The sequence below is a fragment of the Pseudopodoces humilis genome, chromosome 1, assembly GCF_049639895.1.
Source record: "Pseudopodoces humilis isolate 2021_Gansu_Grassland_sample_001 chromosome 1, ASM4963989v1, whole genome shotgun sequence".
NCBI classification, from domain to species: domain Eukaryota; kingdom Metazoa; phylum Chordata; class Aves; order Passeriformes; family Paridae; genus Pseudopodoces; species Pseudopodoces humilis.
In genome coordinates, this window is record NC_142200.1 from 108650871 (window position 1) to 108677743 (window position 26873).

The window sequence follows — 26873 nt, forward strand, 5'->3', positions numbered from 1 at the left end:
TGACATTTTTGTCATTCATGACAAAGGTAGGACAGATTCTGAGGTTTGGGAACAAATGGATGTTCTCCTCTGCCATGGGGATCTGTTACACTGAATTCCCTATGACAGGTGAAGGAACCAAACAGGATTTTTTTGCAAGACAGAGAAGGAAATGTCATTAGGATAATTTAAGGAGCTGCTAATCCACTGCTTCCTTATTCTTGACAGGGAAGATCTTCAAACATGAAATTCACAAATTTCGTATGAGGCACACAAGGCGCAAGCACTGACCTGGGCACGACAGGGCACCATTGCCCAGCGCTCGCTTCTTGGCGGTGCCACTACCAGCTTTTCTCAGTTCTTCTTCCGTGGGGAGTGCCAGCTGGTCTCAGAGGTCACAAATTCCTACCGGTGAGGGGAAATTTCCCCTCCAAGGTCTCCTCAACACCAAAGCTGGTGGCACAACCTGCGTGTCCCTCTATGGCCAGGGAGAACAGTGCGAGGTAATCGTGTAGACTGCCCGGGATGTGGCGCAACCTGAGGGATACGGGGCAGGTGACAGAGAGAACAGAAATGGACACTTGAGGAGAAATAGACGCGGTGAAGAGAAAATGGAAACTCTTTTTTTTCTTCTTCTTTTTGCTGAAGCATCCCCGAAGAAGCTGAGATGGTGGCAGCGGGAACGGGGAAGTTTGCTGTGACCTCACATTAACTCGTTTTTAGCAGCACAACCCAAAAACGCCGTCACGTTTAGCTGAGGGCAGCAGATTCCCGCCGCCAGCCCCTCCGGCTCTCCCTCTCCGCTATTCCCCAGCCTCTGGCGGCGCTCCCCCCTCCCGGGCTGCTCCAGCAGCGTTCCCGGGCAGGGAGCCGCCGCGGGACGGGGCGGGAGCGGCAGAGAGAGGGAGGGAGGGAGAGAGTCGGCCCGCGGGGCAGCTTCCTCCCGCTCTCCCTTCCTCGTCCGGTGGCCGCAAGGAGCGGACCATGGCCCGCAGCCGCCGCCGGGAAGGCTCCGCTCCGGGCACGGCCCCGCCGCCAGGTCCCGCCGTGGGCACCGGGCCCTGGGCTCGGGGTTAGAGCCTCGCCCGGGGCGGACGCGGGGCCATGGGCACGGCGTCGTCGCTGGTGAGCCCGGCGGGCGCGGTCGGGGAGGTGATCGAGGACACGTACGGCGGCGGCGGCGGCGAGGCCTGCGAGATCCCGGTGGAGGTGAAGCCCAAGGCGCGGCTGCTGCGGGGCTCCCTGCGGCGCGTCGGCGGCTCCCGGCCCGGCGGCCTCATCGGGGCCAGCTTCAAGTCGACGGCCTCGGTGCAGGAGCTGGAGTGCGTGGCCGAGTACGAGCGCCTGAGGAAGGAGTACGAGATCTTCCGCGTCAGCAAGAACAACGAGGTGGCCTCCATGGTGAAGAAGGAGGCCAAGCTGGACAGGGAGAACAAGCGGCTGCGCGCCGAGCTGCAGGTAGAGCCCGCTGCCCCGCGGGTGAGGGCACTGAGCTGCAAAGCTGAGGCTGCCTCGTCCCGCTTCTAGGGAAAGCTGTGGCAGGGAGGTGACGGGTGCGAGGGAAGGCAAGGTGCTGGGGAAATGGTGCCCCGCTGCTCTCCTGCTGAGCCGTGGGGATGCTGTAAAAGTGCGGGATGGGGACCGCACCCTGCGCTGCTGTGGCGACCGATGACAGGGAATAGCCTGAAGCTGTGCCAGGGGAGGCTTAGGCAGGATATTAGAAAAAGCTTCCAGACCCAGAGGGTCTGGGACACTGGAATAAGCACCCCGGGGAAGTGGTCACAGCAGAAGGCTGACAGAGTTCAAGAAGTGTTTCGACAATGACATGGTGTGACTATTGGAGTGTCCTGTGCAGGGCCGGGACTTGGACTCGATGGCCCTTGTGGTTGCCGTCCAGCTCAGAATATTCCCTGATTCTGGCCGCCCTACAGTAAGGAGAGATGTAGGGTGCTGAGATAATACTGTTGTCAGGCCTGAAAAGTAATCTAAAACCTCTTACTGTCAACAAAACTCTGAAAAAAATTAAATACTAAATGTTTTCAGGCACTTCAGAAAACATACCAGAAAATACTGAGAGAGAAAGAAAGTGCATTAGAAGCTAAATACCAAGCCATGGAGAGAGCTGCTACTTTTGAACATGATCGAGACAAGGTCAAAAGGCAATTCAAGGTATAGTTTGACTTTCTATTCCTTGGAAAATGACCAAAAGAGATGGATGTCACTTGTTCACATTCCCCAAATGAACCTTTCTCCAATAGCTTTCATGAGGGCCTGTCCTTAAAGACACCTTAGAGTGTCATAGCTGTAGCTGCCTATTTCCATTAAAATAATCCTACTGAAACCTCTCTGTAAGACTAACACGAAAAAAATATGAAATAACTTTATAAATATTAAAAAGAGAATATGAGGTGATATATCATCAGCTAAATTCCTGCATTGAATTTGAACACAGGAGTATATTCATATTGGAGAGTGACAAGAAAACATGAGCTGCAAATTGGCACATGCTTAAGGAATGTATGAACACAGAGTTCTATTATTTCTGAATAAATTTTATATATTGCATTGTAAGGTGTAACACCTCTAGCTTACAGTTTTTGAAAAGTGTGTATTGGTGCATGTCTTTTGACTTCAAAAATATGATAGTAAGTTAAAGACAGTTTACACTCTATGGAGGGATGACTTGAAAGGCCAGGCATGTTTCTGCTTCTCCTTTGCTGCAGATGATACTTTTGCTGCCCAAAACAGGGAAGTAGGTCCTAGTTTTTCATTGTTTTCAAGATTCTTCATGTCCTTAATTTTAGTTGTCTGTAGTTACATGTGGTTTATGTTTAGAAGATATATAAAAAGAAGATTGTTTCTGACCTAATTTGAGAAATGAGACATGAAGACTATTTAATTTCTTTGAATTTAAAACTAGATTAGTGGATTTTTTCCCACATGATGGTAATAAGTTACAAACAGGACAGCTAGAGATGCTTGATCAATTTCTGTCATAGAAAATTTACATTCCTGCAACAATAAAATGTAAATACAAGACTATATGTAATTGTAAAGAAATACATGGAAGAATCTAAGGAAACCTTTGAAAAAATTGTTACATGTAGCAATTTTAGAAGACAATAAAGTTTAAAGAGTAAAAAGAGTTGTTTTAATTTTTAAGAAAAATACTAATGCAGACTTCTTTCAGAACGGTATGCTAAAGTTTATAATGGTAAAATTTTAAAAATAGATATTTTTTAACGGTGGTGTCCTGCTCATTTCTGATTCACAGTGGCTTCAGGTTCATATTTTCATGTCTTTGCCAGGTAAATGAATGCTAGAAACTTACTTTTTAAATTGAAAGTAGATAACATGAGCTCAGGAACAGATACTGAATTTTAAAAGATTTTTTTTTTCTCCTTCCTGCTGATAGATTTTTAGAGAAACTAAAGAAAATGAGATTCAAGACTTACTGAGGGCCAAACGAGAGCTTGAAGCAAAACTCCAAAGACTCCAGGCCCAGGGAATCCAAGTGTTTGATCCTGAAGAGTCTGATTCTGATGATAATTGTACAGATGTTACGGGTGAGAATTTCATCCCCAACGCTTTGTGCTGGAACATGACTAAAGTCTCCAAATAATAAAGCAGAAGATAGTTATGTTGTTTTGAAAAAAAAAAAAAAAAGTTTTATTAATCCAGATGAAAAGCAATTGAAAGTAGTTTGAAGGGTAAAAGCAACCAACCTTGCAAACTTGGTTTAGATTGTGGGAACTTCACATTTCTGGTGTTACAAATGGATAAATGAAGACACAGAGTACTGTCTAGACACAGTTATTTGAACACTTTTTAAAAATTTTTCATGAACTATTCTGAACTTTCTAGTCTTTTCTGAGTTTTCTTATTCTAGATCTAAGAGATGATGCTCCAGTGTATCCAAAAATCACATCTGAAACTTGAGGAAGTCTTAGATAGACGCTTTTGATGATGACATATGCCAGTGTCAGCTGCTGTGTGTTCCAGAACAGCAGAGTTAGATCTTTAACAAAGAAGAAGTAGGTACAAAACCTTGTATATGCTGTATGGTGAATTTAATAACATGGAAAGGGTTCAGATAAGTATGTGAACAATCTGTGTAATAGCAAATATTAGGAAATGTCCTCAGCCTTTGGTGTCATGGATTCTCATTAACTTTGGACAACCGTTTAGAACTACAGCACTCAAAGATGTGAGGAAAACTGCTGAAGGAGGAAAAATTATGATCAGTGGCATGTGGCTGTAGGTTTCAGCTGGAGTATTTAGGACTGATAATTTACCTTGTGTAGTGACAATGAAGAGTGAAGAGGGTTTTTTTGGTTTTTTTTCCAAATCTTAGCTACTGGGGCGCAATCTGAATACTGGAATGGAGGAGTGCTGGGAAGTGAGCCATCCATGGGTAGTATGATGCAACTTCAGCAGTCTTTCAGAGGGCCTGAATTTGCTCATAGCTCTATAGATGTCGAGGGACCATTTGCAAATATAAACAGAGGTAAGTAATGGTAATTTATTTTGCTGGGATTGTAGGTGTCTATGGAATTTTTCCAACTATGCTTAAGTAACTGTTCCTTCTTAGATCCTTTTCTGTCCACTCTTGGGTAATTTAGCTAAAGGATTTTTTTGAATTCTTTGTAAAAATAAACAGAAATGTAGCTAAGTTATGGTTAATATATGTGGTGACTGTGGTATGTGTAGCAGTGATCTTAGCAAACAGCAGTTACCAGTGCTTTGTTGTATGTTCCTTATGTTGACAATGGAAGATAGTGGCTTCTTCTTTCAATATCTGCTGGTGTTCTTTTTTTCCATTTGTATTCAGATTCTCTACTTCCTGAGTATGAGCATCATATTTGTATTAGAATAAATTATACCTCTGTTTTATTCATTGATTTTGCATGGGTTTTGACTCTGCCTAGGGGGCCACTTATGGAAATCTGATTGCAAGACCAGGATGTACGTGTTGTTATGTAAATCAGTGCTTGATTTTTTCTTGTCAATAATTACTGCTTTTGAACTTTGTTTCCCGAGTGGCCTCTTGTAAATTGGCTTCTGATACTCTGGTTTCCTTCACTGTTGTCCTGGCTCTGGAACCTCTCCTGCATATAGTTGAGTTTTCTGGCAGTTTCTCCCTTTTCAGTTCAATCCTTCAGGCTCTGTCTAATTCAGAAGTCTGTGCCTTCAAAGTGGGAGGGGTGGCTCATCCCTGTGATGGCCCCAGCTTCATATACTAAGCCTTTCATCAACCCATGTGGTCCTGAGAAGAGAACCTATTCCTATCTTGAAAGAATGACCATCCACAAAAAGAAGAGTCTAAGAAAGTTTTAAAACTTAAGTCTCTGCTTCTGTAGGGAATAAACATACAATGCTACAGAAAGCAAAAGAATTTTTTCTTCAGAAGTGGAAGTTCCCACAGTGTTTTGCTGTGTTTTTTATTCATATGGTCTAATTGAAATACATGTAGATCTGAAGGAAAAAAGTGTTTGGTTATGAATGAATTTATTACTCCTATATATTGTTATTTATTTTACAACTTGATTGTCAGCTTGATTTCGTGGAAACATTTCATCAATCCTTTTTAAAGGAAATATCATTGTGATGATAATATAAATAGATTTAACACTTTTATTTTGCCACATTATCAAATTGTGTGACATTATCAAATGGTATGAGCTCTCAAAATTTGTAAAATTTAAATAATCAAGTAAAAACACTACTACTATTTTGAATAAAATGTAGTATTCATGATGTTAAGAGGTTATGACTGACCTGTTATGCAGTGTAATGACATGTGAAGATCTCTAAGACTTTATTGTGGGGTGTTTTTTCCATTGGCAGATGATTGGGATGCTGCTGTTGCCAGTTTATTGCAGGTTACTCCTCTGTTTTCCCACTCTCTGTGGAGTAACACAGTAAGATGTTACATTATCAGTACTGATGAGACTCAGCCAGAAGTGACTATCTTCATTAGAGTGAGTACCTCACAAACCTATGCTCACTTGTATGCTATCTTGTTTCAATGTGATGCTGGTTCAGAAGTTTGTCTAGTACTTCTTGAAAGCTTTAGTACATGTAATCTGATTTCAGTGAAATCAGTGAAAGTATTGTCAAGGGCTTCAGGGGAGCACGCTGCTTAGAGAAAAGAAACTGAGATTTGTTTGGTAGGTGCTTAGTGCTATGCATGTTTAGTAATAAAGCACTGTTGCTCACATTTGCTTTCAGAACTACTCTCCAAAACTTCAGAGAGTCTGTGAAACAATGGGGTACTTCTTTCAAGTTGTTAATTTTTCAACAGAGAATGAAAGGCCCCTTCAGGATGTAAGAAGATGGGAAATTGAAAAAAGTTCATTAGTCATTTTGCTCCTGCATTTAACTTTGCCAAGGTGAGTATTTTCCAGGCTGGTGAAACAAATGGCGGCTGGTAATTTATGCAGAAGGCATAGCTTATTAAAATGTATGGGATGCTTTGCTCAGTATGTTTCCTAAGCTAATAGCTTCAAAGTGATACTCCTTCAAACTTTAGGTTTGCTAGAGCAGACACTTAAAAGAATATATCAGCTTTGTACCATTTTCTTTTTCTTGTAGCTACAAATTCTCTTAAAATACAGCCTGAACGGTATCTTAATAACATGCAGAAATGTTCTGTTTTCCAAGAGCAGCTCTCTGTTGTTCATGTGGCTGTGTCTTAGGTATCCAAGATGGCTGATGTGCATGTTCTCAGTGTTTTTCATTTGCTTATCTAGCCTTACACCTGTCTGTAGCATTTGGGATTTATTCTATCGCATGTTAGCTCCTGGTTTTGGCTGTCTTTCAGACTAATTTAATGGCTCTCCTGTGTGTTACCTTATGCTAGCTTTTGACAGTTTTGATTTACTGAAGTCATGATGTTTCATAACAAACAGTGATGGAATGTGGTCTGTTTGTTCAGTGAGTAATTTCTTAACCTTCTAGAAGAAGCATGATTCACTAAAGAAAATACACCAAAGGAGGGATACTTTTTGAATTGTGTTGGGAATGTTACTGTTATGCCTTATATGCTGTTGCCAAATAACCCAGTTTTACATATTTGGAGCACAAATATGTAAGAACAAAATATGCAGGGGAAAAAGAACCCATAAGTATTAGTTTAGAGAATTCTTCTTAGAAAAACTCTAATGAAAATTGTAGTGCTTGTGTAAAGATGGTAATATTTGAGCAATCCTGTCTGTTATTGTCAGCATCCCCAAGTAGTATAGTTCCTTCTGTGGAACAGCAATGAATATCCATGAATATCACAAACATCTATAAATGCAAAGTGATTTTGAATTTGGAGGTGTCAGATTCTCCTTTTTAAATACTATAAATTGAAAGACTGTTCCCCAAGACATCTGTCAAATACTAAAGGACGCTTCCTAAAGAGATCAAAGATAGAACAGAACCTTCAGATAACTGATAGCAAAGCATATATATGATGCTTATTAATCATATGTGAAACCAGGTTCTTTCCATGTAGGGCAATTACCTTTCATTCTGCATATTGGTATGACAATATGGAAAAACAACTTTAAATTTACAAATCAATAATCATAAAAATTAATAAATTGTTTTACTGGTTTTGGTACAGGTAGCATAAATCTCAGCTTTTTCTTGCTTCAGAATTTTTCTCAAATTCTCTGTTGAAGTATTTGATTGCTTTTTGCTATAAATAGTGAAACCCATTTTTGGAGCTTGTGTTGATTGAACTGTTTACTACAGCAGTGTAATATAGCACAAGAATGCTGATTTCCAATCTAGTTGTTTGTTGGAGGACTGTGAAGAAGCCTTCTTGAAAAATCCAGAAGAAAAACCTCGGTTAATTTACCACAGAAGGGAGGATGGCAGAGTCAGTTCAGTCTCAGTGCAACAGTTAATTGAGCAAATTTCTTGCATGAACAAAGCAAAGGTATGGCATTTAAAAATTGCTGTAAACAACATTGCATGCTAATAGTCCCAGATTTTAGAAGAAATTGCATTGCACTCATTGCTCTGGCTGCTCATTCTGTGAGCAGATCGATGAAGCTGAAATTTATGAATGTTATGAATTTTTCATTAGCAGGGGAGAAAAAAAAGCCACATCATTTTCACTGAAAAAAAAATGTCTGTGCTATAAGGTTAGAATTTCTTACCTGTATTTAGGCATTTAAATGGCAAAGTTGTTTATCTGAGGTCCCTCTGAAGCCACTGATGGAAATTAAATGTAACTCTAGAGAGATTCCTGCTGCCTAAAAATTGATCCATTATGATTTATTTTCCTCTACAGAAACAATGGTTGAGAACAGCTGAAACTAGATGCCTGACTTTTAAAGTTCTTGGGCAAAGTGAATCTTACCTGAGGAAGGCAACAGAATGGAATTTAAATGTGTTCCAGAATGTTTTTATTGAAAGCCCTAAATACTATTCTCAGTTGGATTTAGAGTTGTGTCATGCTTTGCCATTTACTTTTTCAGATGATTGACCATGTTGGAGGTGTGGAGGAAGGAGCATATGAAATCTATAATTGTGTGGAAAAAATAATTAAACAGGTAAAAGTAAATGATGCATTTTAGCTTTTTTGGTCTATGCTGATTTATGATCTTAAATGATGTCAGTGTAATTACTATGTGGTACTTAGATGTGATTCGAAGTATGTCTCTGTTTTATCATTAATATCTGGCAAGCAAGGAGATGTGCAAGTGGAAAATAAAACCCCAAACTGAGCAGTGCTTTTATGGACAGAAGCACAGGACCACAGGAAAGGATTCTATTTATGGGTCTAAATTAGCTTTTAATTTCTCTTTATCTGTATCATAGATGTGTCCTTTCCTTATTCTTGTGGTGAGTTGTTTCCACTATGAGATATTAAAAAATCAGTGTTCACTTTCATTTAATTGCTTATTTATTTATTTTCTCTGCTACCCTGCAAGGAAATGAGCATATTGGTATTAGTAGATCCACACTCGTAATGAGACTAACAGCAAATGTGCTTGCACTAGAGTTGCAGTTTTCTCCATGTAATTTCTTTTTACTTAGGATATATTGGGGTGTGAAATTACAGACCTAGAAGGCAAGGATTTGGGTAGTAAGGAAGACTCCACTGCTCCTGAAGAAGAAGTTTTTGGTGATGTTTTGTGGGATGCACACGATGAACAAGAACAGATGGAAGCTTTTCAACAGGCCTCTAATTCAACATGTGAGCTGGGATTTGAGAAAGTGAGTACATTATAAAGGTATATAGATGAAGAGAAAGTCATCACTCATTTCTATCCCTTGTTGGGCAAGATGCGCTTCAGCAGAAGAAGCTGTGTCTGAGAGCATCCTTAAGGCTATCACTCCTTACACTAGAAGAAACCATATGTCTGATATAGATGGCATATTTCTTTTCTGGGAGAGATGCCAGTTGTGTTGTTGAATGACATTGATGAAGAAGTAGCTGTTGTGTCTGCACTGGAGAAAAACCCTATAACAATGTGCCAGAAGCAGAGCATCCTCTTAGACGTTGGTCATCAATAGAAAACACTTTGAGTATCTATCTATCTTTTCTTCTTCTTTTTTCTTTTTTATTTCTCTTTTATTTTTCCCCAAGGAAATCCAGTCTCTTTCTTGACACCTGGAGTTAGGTCTTTAGGAGATGGTTAATGAAAAGATTTCATCTTATCATGCAGCCATAAAAGAAGAACAAAGGAAACTTTATAGTGGAAAGCTGCTGAAAAGCTCAGTACTTACTCATTACTGGAAATAATTTTTTAAAAACATTTCAAGTTGGGAGTATCAGGAACAGTTATATGTTGGGAAGATATAATGAATGTAGGAAGATGGACATTAAAGTCAAGAATGTGGTGCAATGGTTTATTTGGGCAATGTAAGCATGCAGTTTCTGTTACTGTTTTTAAATTCATAGTAGCCCTATTTTACTGGCACAATATATTCTTTTACTTCACCACTTCTATGCTGGTAATGGTTTGGAGGATTGTACCATCTTTACTACATTCTAGAGCAATCATAATATAACATTAAAGATACCAGTGTATGTCTAAATGCACCTCTTATTTTGAAGACAAAATATTTCTTCCAAGCAGATGAAGGGTGTTTTGCTTTGGTTTATTTTGTCATCTGCTGCAACATTTTTGGACATTGATATGCTGAAAAAAGCCTTCTTTTGTATGCTTTTGTATGCTCAAAATAGTCATTCATGGCAGATGCCAGCTTCTTCCTGGCAACCATATCCAGTGCAGTGGAGTAGTTTGGGGAAAGGAGGGGCAAGGAAGCCCAAACAAACACAGAACACAGTTGCTTTACTATAACACTAATTCAGTTTATTTTTACTGAAGAATCCATTTTATATAAATTTTTGAATAAAGTGTTAATTAATTTTACACTTTTTTAAAAAGAGATAATAAATTACTTGGTTTAAGTGTTTCCCTACAACATCTATTTACACCTGTACTGTATTGCGTTTCACTCCTTTATAAACCGGGACATGCATTTTGAATCTAAATGGTTTACAATACCAGGTACTATATTTCTTCCTTAAACACTGGAATATTTATAATGATTGCTTCTTTTTTATAGTATTTTGAACGTCTGAATGACCTAGTAGCAGCACCAGCACCAATTCCACCATTGCTTGTATCAGGAGGACCAGGCTCTGGGAAATCTCTCCTTCTGTCAAAATGGTAGTATAAATTGTTTTGGTTTTTTTATATGAACGAAATTTAAGAAAAACGTTTCCATTATGTTTCAAACATTGTGTCAGTAAGAGGTAAAACAGGGGCATTTACAAAGCGCTGAAGTTATTGAAGCCTCCTGGAAAGATTTGTGATATTTGAGTAGCTAATTTCGTCTGGACTGCCTTTAACAGCTCCCTGCCTCCAGCAGCAACACCTTATGATAAGGCATTGCTTACTGTGTTTGCACAGCATTACAAATAGTTCAATAGTGTTGCCCTTCTCTGATACACAAGATGGCTCTGAAATAAAGAAAGAATCGTCATAATTTATCATAGACCATAGAATTTTATGGTCACTTGTACGCTGTGACAGAATTTGCCATCATAAAAATAAATTGATTGTGTTATTGCTTTTTAAAAGCTTAGTGGCACATGACTATTGAGTGCCAGAAAGGGCACTTGCTAATTGCTGTCAGTGATGGTGAGAGCAAAAGTGGAATCCGACATTAAAAGTTCAGTTATAGCTCAGGAAAAGTCTATCTTGTTTTGTAAGATAAACATGGAACATGTGTAGCTCTATCTCCTTTGGCAAAACTGATGCTTTTTGTTTGAGATCTATTTGGAAAATTTCGGTCTGTTGAGTCTGTTTTTTTCTTCTTTCATTAGGATTCAATTACAGCAGAAGCATTCACCAAACACTCTAATTCTTTACCACTTTGTTGGGAGGTCCATGTCTACTAGTTCAGAATCTGCATTAATAATTAAGCGCCTTACTCTAAAGGTAATGCTGTATTGCATGCCCTGTATTGCATCTTTCTTTGTCTGTGTGTGTGTGTGTCCATGGGTGCAAAGATAACATTTTCTACAAATATTTCAGCATCTGTGAAAAGTAATACAAATGTAGGAGAAAAATATTCAGGTTTGGATTGGCCAGGACTCTGGGCAACCTGGTCTGGTTGAAGATGTCCCAGCTCACTGCAGGGAGTTTGACTAGGTGGCCTTTAAAGCTTCTTCCAATCCAAACTCTTCTGTAACTCTATGAAATGTAAGGCATTATAGAATGAGGGGAGTCTGAGCCTATGTAGCTCAATTAAATAGCATCTCTGGAATATTCATAACAGATCAGCATTAGCCGTTATGTTTCCAGTGACCTATTTTCAGTGACTTATAAAATCATATAAACTCCTTCCAAAATTCCCTGCCATCTGACCAATGAGAGAGGCAGGTGGTACCTCTTGGGTCTATACTTAGAAACCTGAGGTTGTATTGGCCACTTGACACCATCTTGTTTCTAGACTAGGCTCTCTCCTATATTAATTCATTTTTAATTGTGTGCTAAATACATGGGAAATAAGAAGGATAGTTTTTGTGCCAGGGTCTGAACTTGCTTTTTCCACCACAGAGTGGTACTAAGGGCCTTACAGTACTAAAACCTGTAGAAAAATTAATTCTGTTGTGCTATCCTTGCAATTTTCTCATCTATCCTAGATGTTTGCCTGTTTAATCTGTGCAACTTCAATTCCTTTAAGTCTCCATATTTCTTGTCTATTTTGTAAAGGTTATCTCTCTAGAATTTAAACACTGAGTTCAAGAGATATGCTTTGTTCTGCATATGCCAGCTCTCTGCATATGCTAGAAGGAAAGAACTCTGTGTGACCTTGACTAGGAAAATTGCATCCAAATCACATGGAGTTTTTTTTTCGGGGGGAGGGTGAGGTAGGGGGAGAGAACTGGGGTTTTTTTCTCTTTTGTGTCTGTAGGACTTCTTTCAACTATCCTAGCTGATTTTTAACGTAGAATTTCTTGTACATGTTTATAATTCTGCAGCTTATGCAACACTCTTGGTTAGTATCACCTCTGACTTTCGATCCAGCTAAACTTCTGGAAGAGTTTCCCCATTGGCTGGAAAAACTTTCTGCACGCCATCAAGGCAGCATTATTATAATTATTGACTCTATTGACCAAATACAGGTATGTTTTAAAAATCTTTGCCATTTGTCAGTCTAATGGGAATCTTGACTATTGTGATAGGTTCAGCCATAGCTATATAACAGAAAAATTACTGTTTGCTTTGCTCTGAAGAGAACATACAGAAAATAGTTTTGTAAAAAGTGCAGCTGAGTTATTTTTGTAGATACATTATTTGGAGGTTGTTTTGGGTTTTTTTCTTTTAAATTTTATCTTTACGCCTTAATTTCTGGGCAGTCTGGTTACATTACTTATCCAAAGATTCAAGGCTGTGAGCTGATTTATTTGGCATGTAAATGGCCTGGTTTTTATGAGGTGAACATTTCAACAATAGTATTCTATCTGCTTTATTTAGTGTACAGTTGTGCTGATACATATAAATGGGTCATTTAGTACTGTCTAGAGGACCAGACCATGAAACATATTAAAGGACACTGGAGAATTTAAGACTCCATTCATTGGGTTGCACAGTTAATGAAACATAGAAACTTCTGGCATTGTTTTAAACTACCTCTGTGCTAAGAAATTAAAATTTGTTTTTAAGCAAGCTGAGAAGCATATGAAGTGGTTGATAGATCCACTGCCAGTGAACGTGAGAGTGATTGTATCAGTGAATGTAGAAACGTGTCCGCAGGCGTGGAGGTATGTTATATTTCTGTGATGTGTCAAAGTATCCTGGCTTAGAATTATTATTTTAAATTGCAGTTACTCATTGAAGAGCAGACAGATTTGTCAAGACATGGAGATTTAATAAGATAATATCTTGCAACCTATGAGGAAAATGAAAACTTCTCTATTGTAGCTGCAATGACAGATTTTAGCTGTTGGAAAATCAGATTTTTGTTTTACTGTGATGGATCTATCCACATGACTGTATGAAAGATGATATTAAATGCAGTCAGATTCACATCAAGAACTGCAGTACCATCATGTAGACTCAGGATAAGGCTAAAAGTGGAAATTTTACTTCAGATTATTAGAATTTCATAGTAGCAGGGAACAGCTTCAATTACTGCTTTGATATAAATCTTTAAAAAGCCCTGGAACTCTGATGTCTTTTCTTTTCCTTTTTTGTGCTGTTTAATAAGGTTCAAATATGACTTTGTTCTCTCTTACCAAAGGTTATGGCCCACTCTTCATCTTGATCCACTGAATTCCAAAGATGTTAAATCTCTCATTAGTGCAGAATGTAACTCAGCAAATGTTAAATTGACTAAAGAACAGGTATGTCTGTTGCAGTTTTTCTAAAATACATTACTCTAGTATAACTTCTAATGAAAACATGGAAAAATGAAATAAGCCCAGCTGCCAAAATAAAGAATTATATTTAGCTAACTAAATATGATTGCTCAAGATAGCATAAAATTTGCGTATTTTTTCCCCATGGTTTATAGCACTGAAACACATATGGAACAACATAAATTTTTAACAGAAAAACTGTGCAGTTGCACATACTGCTGTAAATGTGTTATTTTATTTTAGAATACCAGATTTAATTATGTTTTAATTAATTTTTGTTGCATAATACTGTAACAATGATTGACAGAGTGGGAAAAACAGTATTTTACCTTTGCCCTTGAGACTGATTCTGTAAGGTAATCTTCATGTTGAGATGTAATGTTAGATCCTAACTCTTCATCTTAAATTCAGATAGAATTTTCACTCATATGCTCCTATAGCTGGAAATGTGCAGTATTTTGTGCACTACTTATAGTCTTCAGATGATACAGATAGAAGAATATCTAGAACTTTCATTTTCTTATAAAACAGTGAACATTTTATTTGTATGGTTAGTTTTGTTTCAGCTCACAGATTTTATTTAAAATGTTGTAGGAGAAGAAGCTTGAGAGACATTGTCGTTCCGCCACAACTTGCAATGCTTTGTATGTCACTCTCTTGGGCAAAATCATTGCTTGGTAAGTTGAGGTGTTTTGGAAATGACTATGGGCATCGCTAGATTAGAAGAATTCAAGTAGGTTAGCCTTTTGAAATACTTTCATTTAACACACAATTAATCTTTTTAAGAAAAAACAATGGAGAAGTTTTTCTCTTCACTGCAACAGGAACAGAAATCAGAGTGTACGGTCACCAGTTTGATACTAAGGGTACCCAAATAGTTGCATCTATTTGTTTTCAGCTCTTCAATTCCTGTTTTGTTTTAATTTGTTCTTCTTTACGGGTGTATCAGTTGCTTCAGTGATTTTTAAAGGTATTTGGAGAATGTTGGTATTGTGTTGTTAAACAGTTAAATTCAGGTGTGTTGTATTTACTGATGTACCAGAGAATTTGCCCCATAGATTTTTAAGGCTACAAGGAAGTTAAACAACTGTTTAGTTTAACATCCTGCATATGGTCCTTAGCCTTGTAATTCCTGCTGTGGAGAAAATTAATCTTCCCTGTTGTGCAAGAGAATACCTAATAAGTGCATTGGCTTCTTATTAACCTAGACTTCATCTTGTTGAGAAAGATGCATTTTTAGTTAAGGGAGTCCCAGAAGATGAGACACTAATTGGTAATTTACTCCGGGTGACTGATTTCATTATTTTTGTTCACGTTTTATGTTCTAGAAGACTTAATTGCTCCTGAAAACATGCTTTGTAAATGCATTAAATGAAATAGCAGCATGTGGTTTTATCTTTACCCTTCCTGATGTTCTTACTTGTACTCCTGCTGGAGAAAATAACACTGCAGTGTAGGTTTTTTAATAAAACTGTTGCAGCTATTTCGAAAAATCAGACAATATGACAGAAATTGTCTTGCAAGAAATTGCCTCTTCTTTGTTTAAATCACACCAGGTGCTGTGCACCTTTTGAACCCAGTAGGAATCCAGAGAATATTTGAGATAGAGCTCTTCTGTAGTTTCAAATCACTCTTACTCAGCCAAATTTAATATGCTAAACCTTACCCTTTTTGTCCTACTGCTCAGTGTTGGAAATACAGGAGATATTGATGAGATTCTTCAGCAGTGTTGCCAGTGTCAAGACACAGTGTCACTGTACAGGCTTGTTCTGAGATCAATTCAGGAATCATTGCAGAGTGATAAAGAGAAAGGTCTTTTGAGAGAGGTAAGCAGAGAATGCATCACTATTTCTACAGGTAATGAATACTATTCCTCTAAAGACTTTTCCTTAACTCAAAAGTAAATACAAATGTATATTAGTTCATATGTATGATTCAGAGATTATTGTATATTGTTAGTATAAAAGGGACAATTTAATTAATGTAATTACATCTGTTGCATAACTATAGAATGTATGACTGCTTTGTGTTAAATATCAGCTTAGCTGTGGTCTCACAGAATAAAGCAGGGCTTCTTCACTAGGATGTGATACAGAATTAGCACTTCTTTGCTGATCACTACCATGATCTAGGGATTAACTACATTGAACATAGTAAATGCAATCAAAACATGGTGTCTCGTGAATACAAGCATTGCTTTTTACATTTCTCACTCCTCTTCCTATGTTTGCAGAATTTCCCTCTTGTGCAAAACATTTTATAATTAGGACACAATACTCCCACTTGCTACTTCTTTGATTCTGGCAGCAAAAGACTCTCAGCGTATTTTATCTAGATGAAACTTCCTCGTAATAATGGAGTTACTCTCTCCCAGTGTTTTAGAGGAAAATTTGAAGAGCCATTAGTTTGTCCCAGCGTGTCCTATTTAGTGCTTTATCTATTAGAATACTAAACCATTAATACTAAGGCCTCTTCTTTGAGAAGAGGGGAAAGGGCTTGTATAGGCAGGGTTTTTTCCTTTGTGATAAAATTATCACAGTGATAGAAAGTATTTTTCTTGAGATTTCAGTGTAACTAAGCTCTCCAAGAAATATTGCTAACTGTGAAATCTTGTTTTCTGCTTCATGCAGATACTGTGTGTCATCGGTGTCAGCCACAATGGGGTGAGTGAGTCAGAGCTGATGGAGCTTTATCCTGAGCTGACTTCTGCAGTGCTGGCCTCACTTCTTCACAGCCTGCACAAAATGCGTCTGCTGACATATGGCTGCGGTTTGCTGAAGTTCCAGCACCTCCAGGTAAAGTTTGTAGTTTTAAGCATGTGCAAGTGAAGCTCCAACCCCTAACTCCAATCCCTGTTTTTTAGCTAAGTTCTGTTGTTAGCTAGGTAGGCCTGCAAAATGTTGGTGTTTGCTCATCCATTCTCCTTAACATCTAGTCTGATTTAGAAACACTTTGAAAACTACCAGAGCTGTGATAAACCAGTATTGCTGAAAATCTGGCCTTTCAAACCTTCATAAATTACTAATCTATTAATGGTTAACTCCATATATCCTTGAAAACATTGGTTTCCCAAAAAACCCACAAAGAATCAAAAGCAAAAGGAATATTGCCTCAATAACCAGAGCTGTGGTCTAATGTAAGACAATTTGTAGTACCTTTGTCATTGAAAGATTTTCAGTTTTACAACATGAGATGTGTTTCATCACCCTGTGTATCATCAGCACTTAAATTAAATGCTTTCTCTTTCTTTTAATTATACTCTCTTTTAGGCTTGGGAGATGGTAAAACTAGAGTATATGGAAGCAGGTGAAAATGTTATTTCTGCCTATAGACAAAAACTAGTGGAGTATTTCACCATGCAGTTAAGGTAGGTCAGAATTCTTTAAGATGTGCTAAATTGCAGATTGCATGCCTCGTAGATATTTGTGTTTTCTTCTTATGCCTTCTTTGAGTTTAGTAAATTATTATGGCAAAATAATTATGCAAAATTGTCAGTTTATAAGTTTATTTATTGACATGTTGTTTTTTAATCTTGAAAGAGAATGAGGTTTTTGAGGGGGAATGGGCATATGATAAAGTGATAGTGGGGAAATGTAGGGCATGAATTTGTACCATATCACTTATTTTGTGGTCTCCAACCCCCCTTGGATTTCTAACTCCCAGTAAATTCTACGAAATTTGAGTTTGCTTTGGACTTGAAGCAGAAAACCACTTGTTTTTAATTGTGCAAACAATTAGCACATAGATAAGAGGAGGACCAGTAGGACAGCTGAACATCTACAGGTTCATATCCAGCTTGAAAACTGATTTGCATTTACATCATGAGTTACTGCATCCCAGCTGTGGGCTGCTGTTTATTGCTCCTCCAAGCATCCACTGTTGGGTAGCAGTAAGGCAAGAGGGCCGCAGTGTGCCAGACAAAGGAGGCACAAAGGGACAGTGGGCTGCTGCAAGGCTGCAGTCCTGCTGGCAGGCACAGATTAGTCCATATGAGATGGGAAGCAGCTTCCTGTGGAGTGCTTGGGGGTTCCAGTGCCTTCTGAGGTGAAATTAAAATTAACAATAAGAAAACTGAGTACATAGGTCTTACAGTAATCTGTCTGTTCAGATATTCAGGTATGGAAATTGTATGCTGCCTGGTTTTTACATCAAATTGACAAGATGTTAGGCCTGTCAGAGTTTTCATTTTCATTTGTTTTTCTTTCAATAGTCAAGACCGAGTGACTTGGAGAAGTGCAGATGAACTTCCCTGGCTCTTCCAACAGCAGGGTGATAAGCAAAAGCTACACAAGTGTCTTTTGAATCTCTTTGTGTCCCAAAACCTTTACAAAAGGTACAAAGGTAGCAACTGCTTTGGCCATTATAAACATTTCATAGTAATTTTTTGTCAATATAAATCAGAAAGTGACAGATTCGGATACTTGAATAGTAGAGGCTGAAGTGCTAAATGCTGTTTCCATATAAATAATGTATTTTTTCTATTCTGTTACGTCCTGGGGGGTGGTAAAGGAATAAATATTGCTGTTGAATATCATTAGTCTCCATGGATTGTCTGTAGATGCTGTAGCATAACAACATTTGTGCATGTAGGCCTTTTATTTCCTAAGTTAGCATCGGTATGAATAGAGGGGTATCAGAGATAAGATTCTTTTCCTTGTTAAAACAGGGGACATTTTGCAGAATTGCTGAGTTACTGGCAGCTGGTTGGGAAAGATAAGAGCTCTATGGCAGCTGAGTATTTTGACTCTCTGAAAGAATATGAAAAAAGCAGTGAGGGAGAGGAAAGTATGATCTGCCTGTCTGATCTTTATGAGACCCTGGGACGGTTTCTTAAGGACCTAGGTCTGCTCAGTCAGGTAAGTACATTTAGAGATTGTTGTAACAGCAAAAAGGCAAATGAAGCAGAGCTCAGTGTGTGCTTTCTATGGCAGCAGTTAAGTTATTGCAGCACAGAGAATGCTGCCTGCTGCCCTCACGCTCTGGACTTGGCTGTTACAGGCTGTAGCTCCTCTGCAGCGCTCTCTGGAGATTCGAGAGACTGCGCTGGATCCAGACCACCCGAGGGTGGCACAGTCACTCCACCAGCTGGCAGGAGTGTATGTTCAATGGAAGAAGTTTGGAAATGCTGAACAGCTGTATAAGCAGGCACTGGAAATCTCTGAAAACGCCTATGGAGCTGAACACCCTCAGGTGGCCCGTGAGCTTGATGCACTTGCAACCCTGTACCAAAAGCAGAACAAGTAAGCTTAATTACACTGCTGGTTTTGTTTTGTGGAGAAAGTACAAAAAAAAAAAAAATAGCAGCAAAGGTTTTCTTCCTGAAGCCAGAATGTTAATTTGGTTCTTTTTTTTTTGAGTTTGATATGTTCAAGTTCACCCATGAGCATCCTCTCTCTATTCTTGTAGCAGGTCACATAGGAGGGGCCAACTTTTCTGCGTATTTTAACAAAAAACTTGTATAGATAAAGGAGGAACATTGTCTGGCCCTTAGGATTCTGTTAATTTTTTATTTGAAAATGTGTGGTGATTTTCAAAAATCTTAAATTTCTAAATCTGTACACTTAACTTGGAATTTTTCCAGCACATTTACTGATGCTACATCTGACATTTTTCTAACACTACGAATAACTGCTTTCAGATATGAACAAGCTGAGCAGCTGAGGAAAAAGTCCTTCAAAATACGCCAAAAAGCAGCAAGGCAGAAAGGCAGTCTGGTAAGGAAGTGCTTGATATTTAAAAAGAGGTGTAGGGCATGTTGCAGCTGTGCTAAACAGATGATAAATTGTGTCTGCAGAGCTGACAATGCTCCAGGGCTTTTAATAATTGTGGGCATAGGTAGTGAAGCACCTTAGCAGCAGCTTTGGTAACTGACCTTTCAACTCTGCTGGAAGTGGCAATGTATCAGTGCAACTGGAATGGAGTTGATGGAAGTGGAAAAGAAAGAAGTAGGTATATACATTTCAGAAGTGCAGAATTACAGGTGTTATGATTGTGTGTCAAAGTGACAGTGGACAAAGGTGTTCTCCAGAATAGGCCTCTCTGAAGCCTTTATCCTAGTAGTGAACAGAGTGCTTCTTGCCATGGAAAATCCCAGTAAAAGTATAGGTAACATACAGAGTTTTTCTGTGTTTTCTTCTTGGTTGTTTTTCAGCTGCAGAGTTTCCCTTGTCATTTTTGATCTAAGGGTTTATCATGTGATGCCTGTACTGTAAAAACTTCAGAGCTCAAGTTGTAGCTCTAATGAAAGTAGTAAAAAACCATAAATATGTTGCTATTTCCACAGCGATTAAGTAAGAATAAATTTGGTTCATGAAGATTTGGTCTATTTCTGTAATGAGTTCTGCTGCAAAAATATTTTTATCAAGACTGCAAAGATCAAAAATAGAGTGTGTAAAAACAGCTGCACTTTTTACTTTTATTTATTTTGCTTGTAAGAATTAACTTGTCTGCCCATTTTAAAAGATTGATGTGAAGCCTTGAATAATATTTTATATGGGTATATGTATATGGTGTTTAGAACAGGAGATTATATTAAGTTTTGAGTTTATAAACTTAAGAATTTGATCTGAATTGGTTATTTGAACTGTGGAGTTTAAGCAAATTAGCATGTCTGATACAGGGAGAGCAGTGTGACAGCACAGTAACTTGAACTTCCTGGAAATTTTCACCAAAATTTCACATTTTTGATGCAATTTGCTGATAGATTGTAAATAAGCGTTTGCCACGTAGCTCAAAAATAGAACTTGAGGATGATTGTGCACCTTTGGCACCAAATTAAGTATTTTGTTTTTCTGTCTCTAGTGTTAAACTTTAAAATTACTGGTGACTGGCTTACATTTCCTTCTCTTTGCTGTAGTGTGGCTTTGCTCTCCTGCGTCAAAGAGCCCTGCAACTGGAGGAGCTCACGTTAGGCAAGGATACACCAGATAATGCTCGAACCCTCAATGAGCTTGGAGTCCTCTACTACCTGCAGAATAATCTTGAGTGAGTTGTACTGATTGTGGCACATGCACTGAGTGTTCTCAGATGTCTGAATGGAGGCAGAGCATGGAGATCTGGCACTAAATGCAGACACATGATCAAATGCTTCTGGTTGTACTGCCCCTTATTCAAAACCCTACTGGGTTTTGTTCACTGTGAAATTCACTCCTATTTTTTTATTTGGTGCTGTTGGCATGTGAGTATTAAACAAGTCAGTGTACTTCCTGCATTCAGAATTGATGTTCCACAGTTAATTAGCCTTTGTTGCAAATACCGGTTCCCTCTCAAAATTTATGTCTCCTCTACTCAGCTGCGCTATTTTGTGACTCTCCTTTGCAATGTTCATCTTTGAACAGCAGGATTGTTGTTTTTCTATGACAGTATTTCAAGAAGTCATGACCTAAATATTCATTGTGCTTGTAATCCCTCAGCTTTTACCCTGAGGTCCTGTTAAAACCCAGAAAGAGCCAGAACAGCACAAAGGTTTCTAAAAGAGACAAAGATAAGCAGGGGTGTTGAAGAAGGGGAATAAAAGGTACAAGATAGTTCTGATGGTATGTTTAGCCACTCTTCACATCAACTTTAGCTGACAGAGGAATCTAAACTGTGTGTTGTGAGGGAATTGTAAAGTCACCTAAATCCCACTCTACTGAACTGAATCTTTTCATAGAAGAACAAAAGTGCCCAGCAAAAAAGCACAAAGGGAGTTCTGGAAGTATTTTTACTTACCATTCTTCCTGTACATGATCTTTAAGGCATCTGTAGCTTTTGGATAATTACAGAAGTATGTAATTATTTAGGATCTGCATACAGAATCATCTCTGCAGTGAAGGAATTGATCATTAACAGTTGTTGGGCATGTGGGGTTTTCATCAGTTTACTCCCATGAAGTGACTGATTATAGAGAAGCAATATTTTATCTAATCTCGTACAAGATTGTTTCCATGTCATTCATACATAGTTCCTGTTAACATGCAACCTTCAAAAATAGCTGTATCTCCACTATTACATAGGTGAGAAAAGGTATAAACTTTGTTCTAGTGGAGGTTTAAGGAACTTTTAAAAATGGATATCCCTGCTCTGAACCAGCAAGGCCAAGACTTCATGTAGTTAAAATGAAATCAGTGGCAGATGGGTATATGTCAGTTAATGAATAATTATTTGTCATACATCATCCTCCAGGCCTTGCATAGAGGGAACACCTTTTGACACTTGTCTAAGAGCTCTAGAATTGAACCTACAGTTCAGTATATAAATGGTCTTTTTTTTTTCTCTAATGTAAAAATGAATTTTTCTGATTTACTAAGCTGACCTCTTGAGAATAGCATGAGTGGATTTGTGTGGATGTCAGGATGAGGAGCTGCCTAGTAATAATGGATGCTGTCAGTTTCATGGGGGGATCACCTGTAGTTTTGATAGGGGAGCTGCTGTAAAGCTGTAATGAAATAGCAGCACCCTACTGTAGTGAGATTAAAAAGTGCCCTTTGCTCCAGTGGTGACATTACACAGAGTCTTTTCTACTTTGTCAGTTCTAAACAGATTTTACTATTGAGTTTCCAAGGCTGAATTTGTTGTTTCTAACAGGCACTTCAGCCTATAGAGATTTAAAATACTGATGAGCAAATATGTTGTGTAGGACAGCAGAGCTTTTCCTGAAGCGCTCCTTGGAAATGCGAGAGCGAGTCCTGGGATCCAACCACCCAGACTGCGCGCAGTCTTTGAACAACCTGGCAGCCTTGTACAATGAGAAGAAGCACTATGACAAGGCTGAGGAGCTCTATGAGAAAGCTTTGGACATCAGGAAGAGAGCCTTGGCTCCAGATCATCCCTCCTTGGCTTATACTGTGAAACACCTGGCAGTGCTGTATAAAAAGATGGTGAGCTCAAGGCTATTACCTCTTCTGATCACCTAAACTAACTGTAATGTCTTTGTCTTAATGGAAAAAATCATGTTTTAGGGGGTAGGAATAGTTCTTTTTATATAACAACCTTGAATTTACAGTCAGCTTAAGGGTAATTTGAAGGCTTATGAGGGAGATAGTATTTCACAAATAAACTTTCTGACCGAGCCACCTTCAGTTTATGTTGACTCAGTGAAAGATGAGTATTACTCCCATGCAAAATGCACTGTGAGGAGTAAAATTAACCAGAGTATAAACTTCTCTATTTCATAATTTCAAAATGGGTTATGAATATTTGTGTTTGTGGATGGTTGTTCTAACCATTTACTATTATCAGTGTAATAGTGATGTACTCTTTCCAACTTTTGAACCAAGATCAAGTTCAGTGAATTGTAAGAATTTAATCTATTTTCTATTTTCACATTTTACTGTTCTTCAAAGAGAAAAAAGACCTTCAAGATAATCTCTTGGATCAAATTTGCTTGTGTTGTTGCTAAATAGTTGCTACTTGCTATTGTGTGCATTAAATGGTTTGGGTCACGATATTTTCTGCTCACTTTAGCTCCTAATTTTCATGCTGCTAGAAGCTGAAAAACCACTCAACATTTGCATCAAAAACCTCTTTGCTAGTTTGAAGGAGCACAAATTAGAAGTCAGTGGAGACAATTATTTAGATAAAAGTACAACTGAATTTTTTTTTTTTTCAGCCTTCTCAATGAGACACTTGTGGGGAAAAAATAAATTAAGAAAGGAAGAAATAGACCTAGCTGAGAAACCCATTAACTGGGAGTTGAATATGCCCAGTATTTTGGAAAATTAGGTTCTAATAAATATTCACAATAAATAATCTGTTCAGAATATACATATTATTTAGCAAAGTTATCCCCTTATTCTAGGAACAATTAGATCTTCTCCAAGGCTTTTGTTTAAAATAGATTTTGCTGTTACCATCTTGATTCAAGAGAACTGAATCTTTTTTTTTTTCTGTTATTTCTAGGGAAAGCTTGATAAGGCTGTTCCTCTGTATGAGCTAGCAGTTGAAATTCGACAGAAGTCATTTGGCCCAAAACACCCAAGTGTAGCAACTGCTCTAGTAAACCTGGCTGTCCTTTACTGTCAGATGGTAAGTTTCTCAAGTCTAACATTTGTTTTTCCTGTCTTAGGCTTTTTTATGACTTGTACCTAAATGAAACAAAAGAAGCTTGACCATATTGAAAAGGGAAATTCCCTATAGTACTTGCAAATTCTTGGGTTCCATTTTAAGTATAGAAAGCATATTTGGCAAGGAAAAAGTAATTGCTGTGACTGGTAGGCACCACATTGCATCTAGGACGTATTGATACTGTGTTGGCAAAAAAAGAAAAGCCAATGTAATTCACATCTGTAACAAAGATACTTGTTTGTAACAAAGAAACTTTCTGCTACCCAAAGAAAAAGCAAATTGAAGCTTTGCCTCTCTATGAACGGGCACTGAAGATTTACGAAGACAGCTTTGGCCAAATGCATCCTCGCGTGGGGGAAACACTGAAAAACTTGGCTGTGCTAAGGTAAGATTATATGCTTCAACCCAATAAATGAAAATTACTGCATGAAACAAAACATCTGGGCTTGTGTACTTTCTAGGAAAATAGAGAGTTTTAAGTACATTGCATTGATAGTATGGTATATATTTCAATTCAAATGAAACTTTGTTTTGCTCTTTTCCAAAGCTATGAAAGGGGAGACTTTGAGAAGGCAGCTGAACTTTACAAGAGAGCTATGGAAATAAAAGAAGCAGAAACTTTGTTGATAGGTGGAAAAGCAACTTCTCGACACTCATCAAGTGGAGACACATTCAGCTTAAAAAGTGCATTATCACCAAACGCTTTCCTGGAACATGGACAAAGGTGATATAAACCTGCTCCAAGAAAAGGCAGTCTCCATTGATATTTTCAAGTAGACAGAAAATTACTACAACAAATCCATTTTTCCAAGGATTATGTTCTAGGACTCACACCTGTCTTCCCGAATGACATGGAAACAAATGTTTCTGCTTGAAATCCTTCTGCCTTAACTTTGCAGACTGTATGGTATGAAGTGAGCTTCTTTCATTGTATGTGGGTACACACCTTAGTTAGTAGCTCAAGTTGTAGCTAACACCAAAAATATGGACGTGATGCCTCTTAGCCTAAGTGCCAGGATTATACCAAATTGTATAAACACTAAGGAGCAGTTCTTATTTCTGTGTTGTAATAGCATGGCTTAGAGGATTTGTGTATTTTTGTGTCATCAATCCTTCCTGCCTTTTTACAAGCCTTTAAAGTTGTTTCTGAAGAAAATGGTCATTTTGAAAAAACTGAAAATATTGTTTAACCTGAAGTTTTACCTGCAGGGTTATTTCAGCTGTAGGCAAACTTTGATTCAAGGGACTTGTGGAAAATTAATTGGTTTCCTTGGGAAGCTAAGGTATCTAAATATGTCATCTACAGTTAAAGCTGTTGTAAGATTCCACTCTGTTCAATAAAAATACTTCCAACAAGCAATCAGAATGAAGATGATTATGGCCAGATTTCCTGTTCTTAAACCTTTAGCAATACTTTTGCTAGTTAATCTTACTCAATCCCTTAAAATACAAGAATGTTTGTATTGGCTAGGAAAATCTAGTGATGCAAAATAGTTTGCCATCAGATAAAGAAATGTTAATCAAATCTACCTGTCTGTTGTATTTCTTAACACGAGTCATCTGAAAGAACCAGTCTGAGTTCCGTTCTCAGTCCATAAGTACATGCATCAATTTAAATACATACTAAAAAAAGACTTTTTATAAAAAACAGAATCTAAATGGAAAATTAATTGAAACCCTACTAAAATATTTCAGAGGCAACTAAAGATTAATTTGATGCAGTTTCAAAAATGCAAATGGCCTTCACTTCAGAGGAGTATTTACCTTCCACAGTGTTTTTTCTCTTTTAGAGCAGAATTAATTATTACTCATTTCAGACCTAGTTCTGATTAGGAGGAATTTAGTATTTTGGTAGTTAAGTAACTTGGCAAAAGAAGAGGTATATAAAACTGACAGTACAAAGATACAACTCAAATTTGATTTTTAAGATAAGGGTGTAGTTGAAAACAAAAATCAAAAACAGCTCTTGAGGTTGTTATGATAGAGCACTAAGAGTTGACATTTTGTAATAGCTCTCTGGATATTCTCCTCTTATTCAGAAAATGGGTTTGTGAGCAAAGCAGAGTGGTAAAACCCTTATTTCAGCCACCTTGATGTTTTGAAAATTGGAAAGTTCTTTGCAGGATTGTTGCCAACTAAGAAGAGGGGCAAAAGGAAAAACAGACAAATAAACATAAAAAAAAACTCCAAACAAAAGTAACCTAAACGCCTCCATCCTCTGAAACCTCAGCCTACTCAACTTGTGTGTTCATGTTGTCTGATGTTCTTAGACCTGGTAATTCCTCTAAAGAATTACCAGATGTGTGGTCTAGCTTGTTATGACTGTTCTGATTTTAACAGTGGTACATCTTCCTCTCCTAAATAGTTTCCCCTACTGTTCCTAGTTTAAATAAGAAGTTACTTTCTAGATCCTTAATGTTACTGTTGCTGAACTGTTACTATTCTTCCATTGACCAGCTTCTCTCCGACTTTCCTCATAGGCTGCAGGGTTGGTTTTGGAATAAGAAAAAAATTAAAATAAAAAATTGGTCCCTAAAAAGTAGCAGACCCCAACCATCCATCATCCTTTAGCAAAGAGGGTGAGGAATCTACGTGCCTACCATTTGAACCCAAAGAAAGCTTACAAAACAGCTTCCATGGAGCTGTGCCTCATGGACAGCAAGGAAAAACCATCTGTATATATTTATATATATGGGGTGTGCCAGATTATACTTCTGTATAGAACTCCACTTCAAAGCAGAGGGTCACCAGTTTAAATGGAGATTTAATTACACGGTCAGAATATCAACATCTTAATAATGTTCATGAGACACTGTAAAAACTGAACACTTTTATAAGATTGCCAAACAAAGCTGGACTTAATCATGGTGATGTACTTTGATTTGTTAGTTCATAACCAAGGAAGCAATAAATAATCTATTGTGTTTTACAGTTAGAGCACATTATACATGTAAATATCTTCTTAATTAAA

General features: G+C 38.0%; 1 protein-coding gene across 1 annotated transcript; it reads left to right on the forward strand.

Annotated features, from left to right (window-relative positions):
- Positions 1-297: 297 nt before the first annotated feature.
- Positions 298-26809, forward strand: NPHP3 (nephrocystin 3). The gene is made up of 27 exons (XM_005519007.3): positions 298-1437; positions 2023-2148; positions 3395-3545; positions 4334-4486; positions 5827-5960; positions 6211-6371; positions 7762-7909; positions 8454-8528; positions 9016-9195; positions 10555-10658; positions 11318-11432; positions 12479-12622; positions 13164-13261; positions 13741-13843; positions 14453-14535; positions 15546-15684; positions 16489-16653; positions 17128-17225; positions 18069-18191; positions 18525-18714; positions 18857-19098; positions 19497-19572; positions 20715-20842; positions 22476-22716; positions 23738-23863; positions 24172-24287; positions 24450-26809. Exons 1-27 carry the CDS (start codon positions 1084-1086, stop codon positions 24628-24630), a joined length of 3954 nt encoding a protein of 1317 aa, XP_005519064.2. The 5' UTR covers positions 298-1083; the 3' UTR covers positions 24631-26809.
- The last annotated feature ends 64 nt before the right edge of the window (positions 26810-26873 follow it).

What these genes read in the sequence shown, in the direction of transcription:
- NPHP3 (XM_005519007.3), top strand. Translation starts at nt 1,084, where the DNA reads ATGGGCACGGCGTCGTCGCTGGTGAGCCCGGCGGGCGCGGTCGGGGAG. An exon ending in CTTGCATGAACAAAGCAAAG is followed by an intron (nt 7,910 to 8,453) that starts GTATGGCATTTA and finishes TTACTTTTTCAG; the next exon opens with ATGATTGACCATGTTGGAGG. An exon ending in TGGAAAAAATAATTAAACAG is followed by an intron (nt 8,529 to 9,015) that starts GTAAAAGTAAAT and finishes CTTTTTACTTAG; the next exon opens with GATATATTGGGGTGTGAAAT.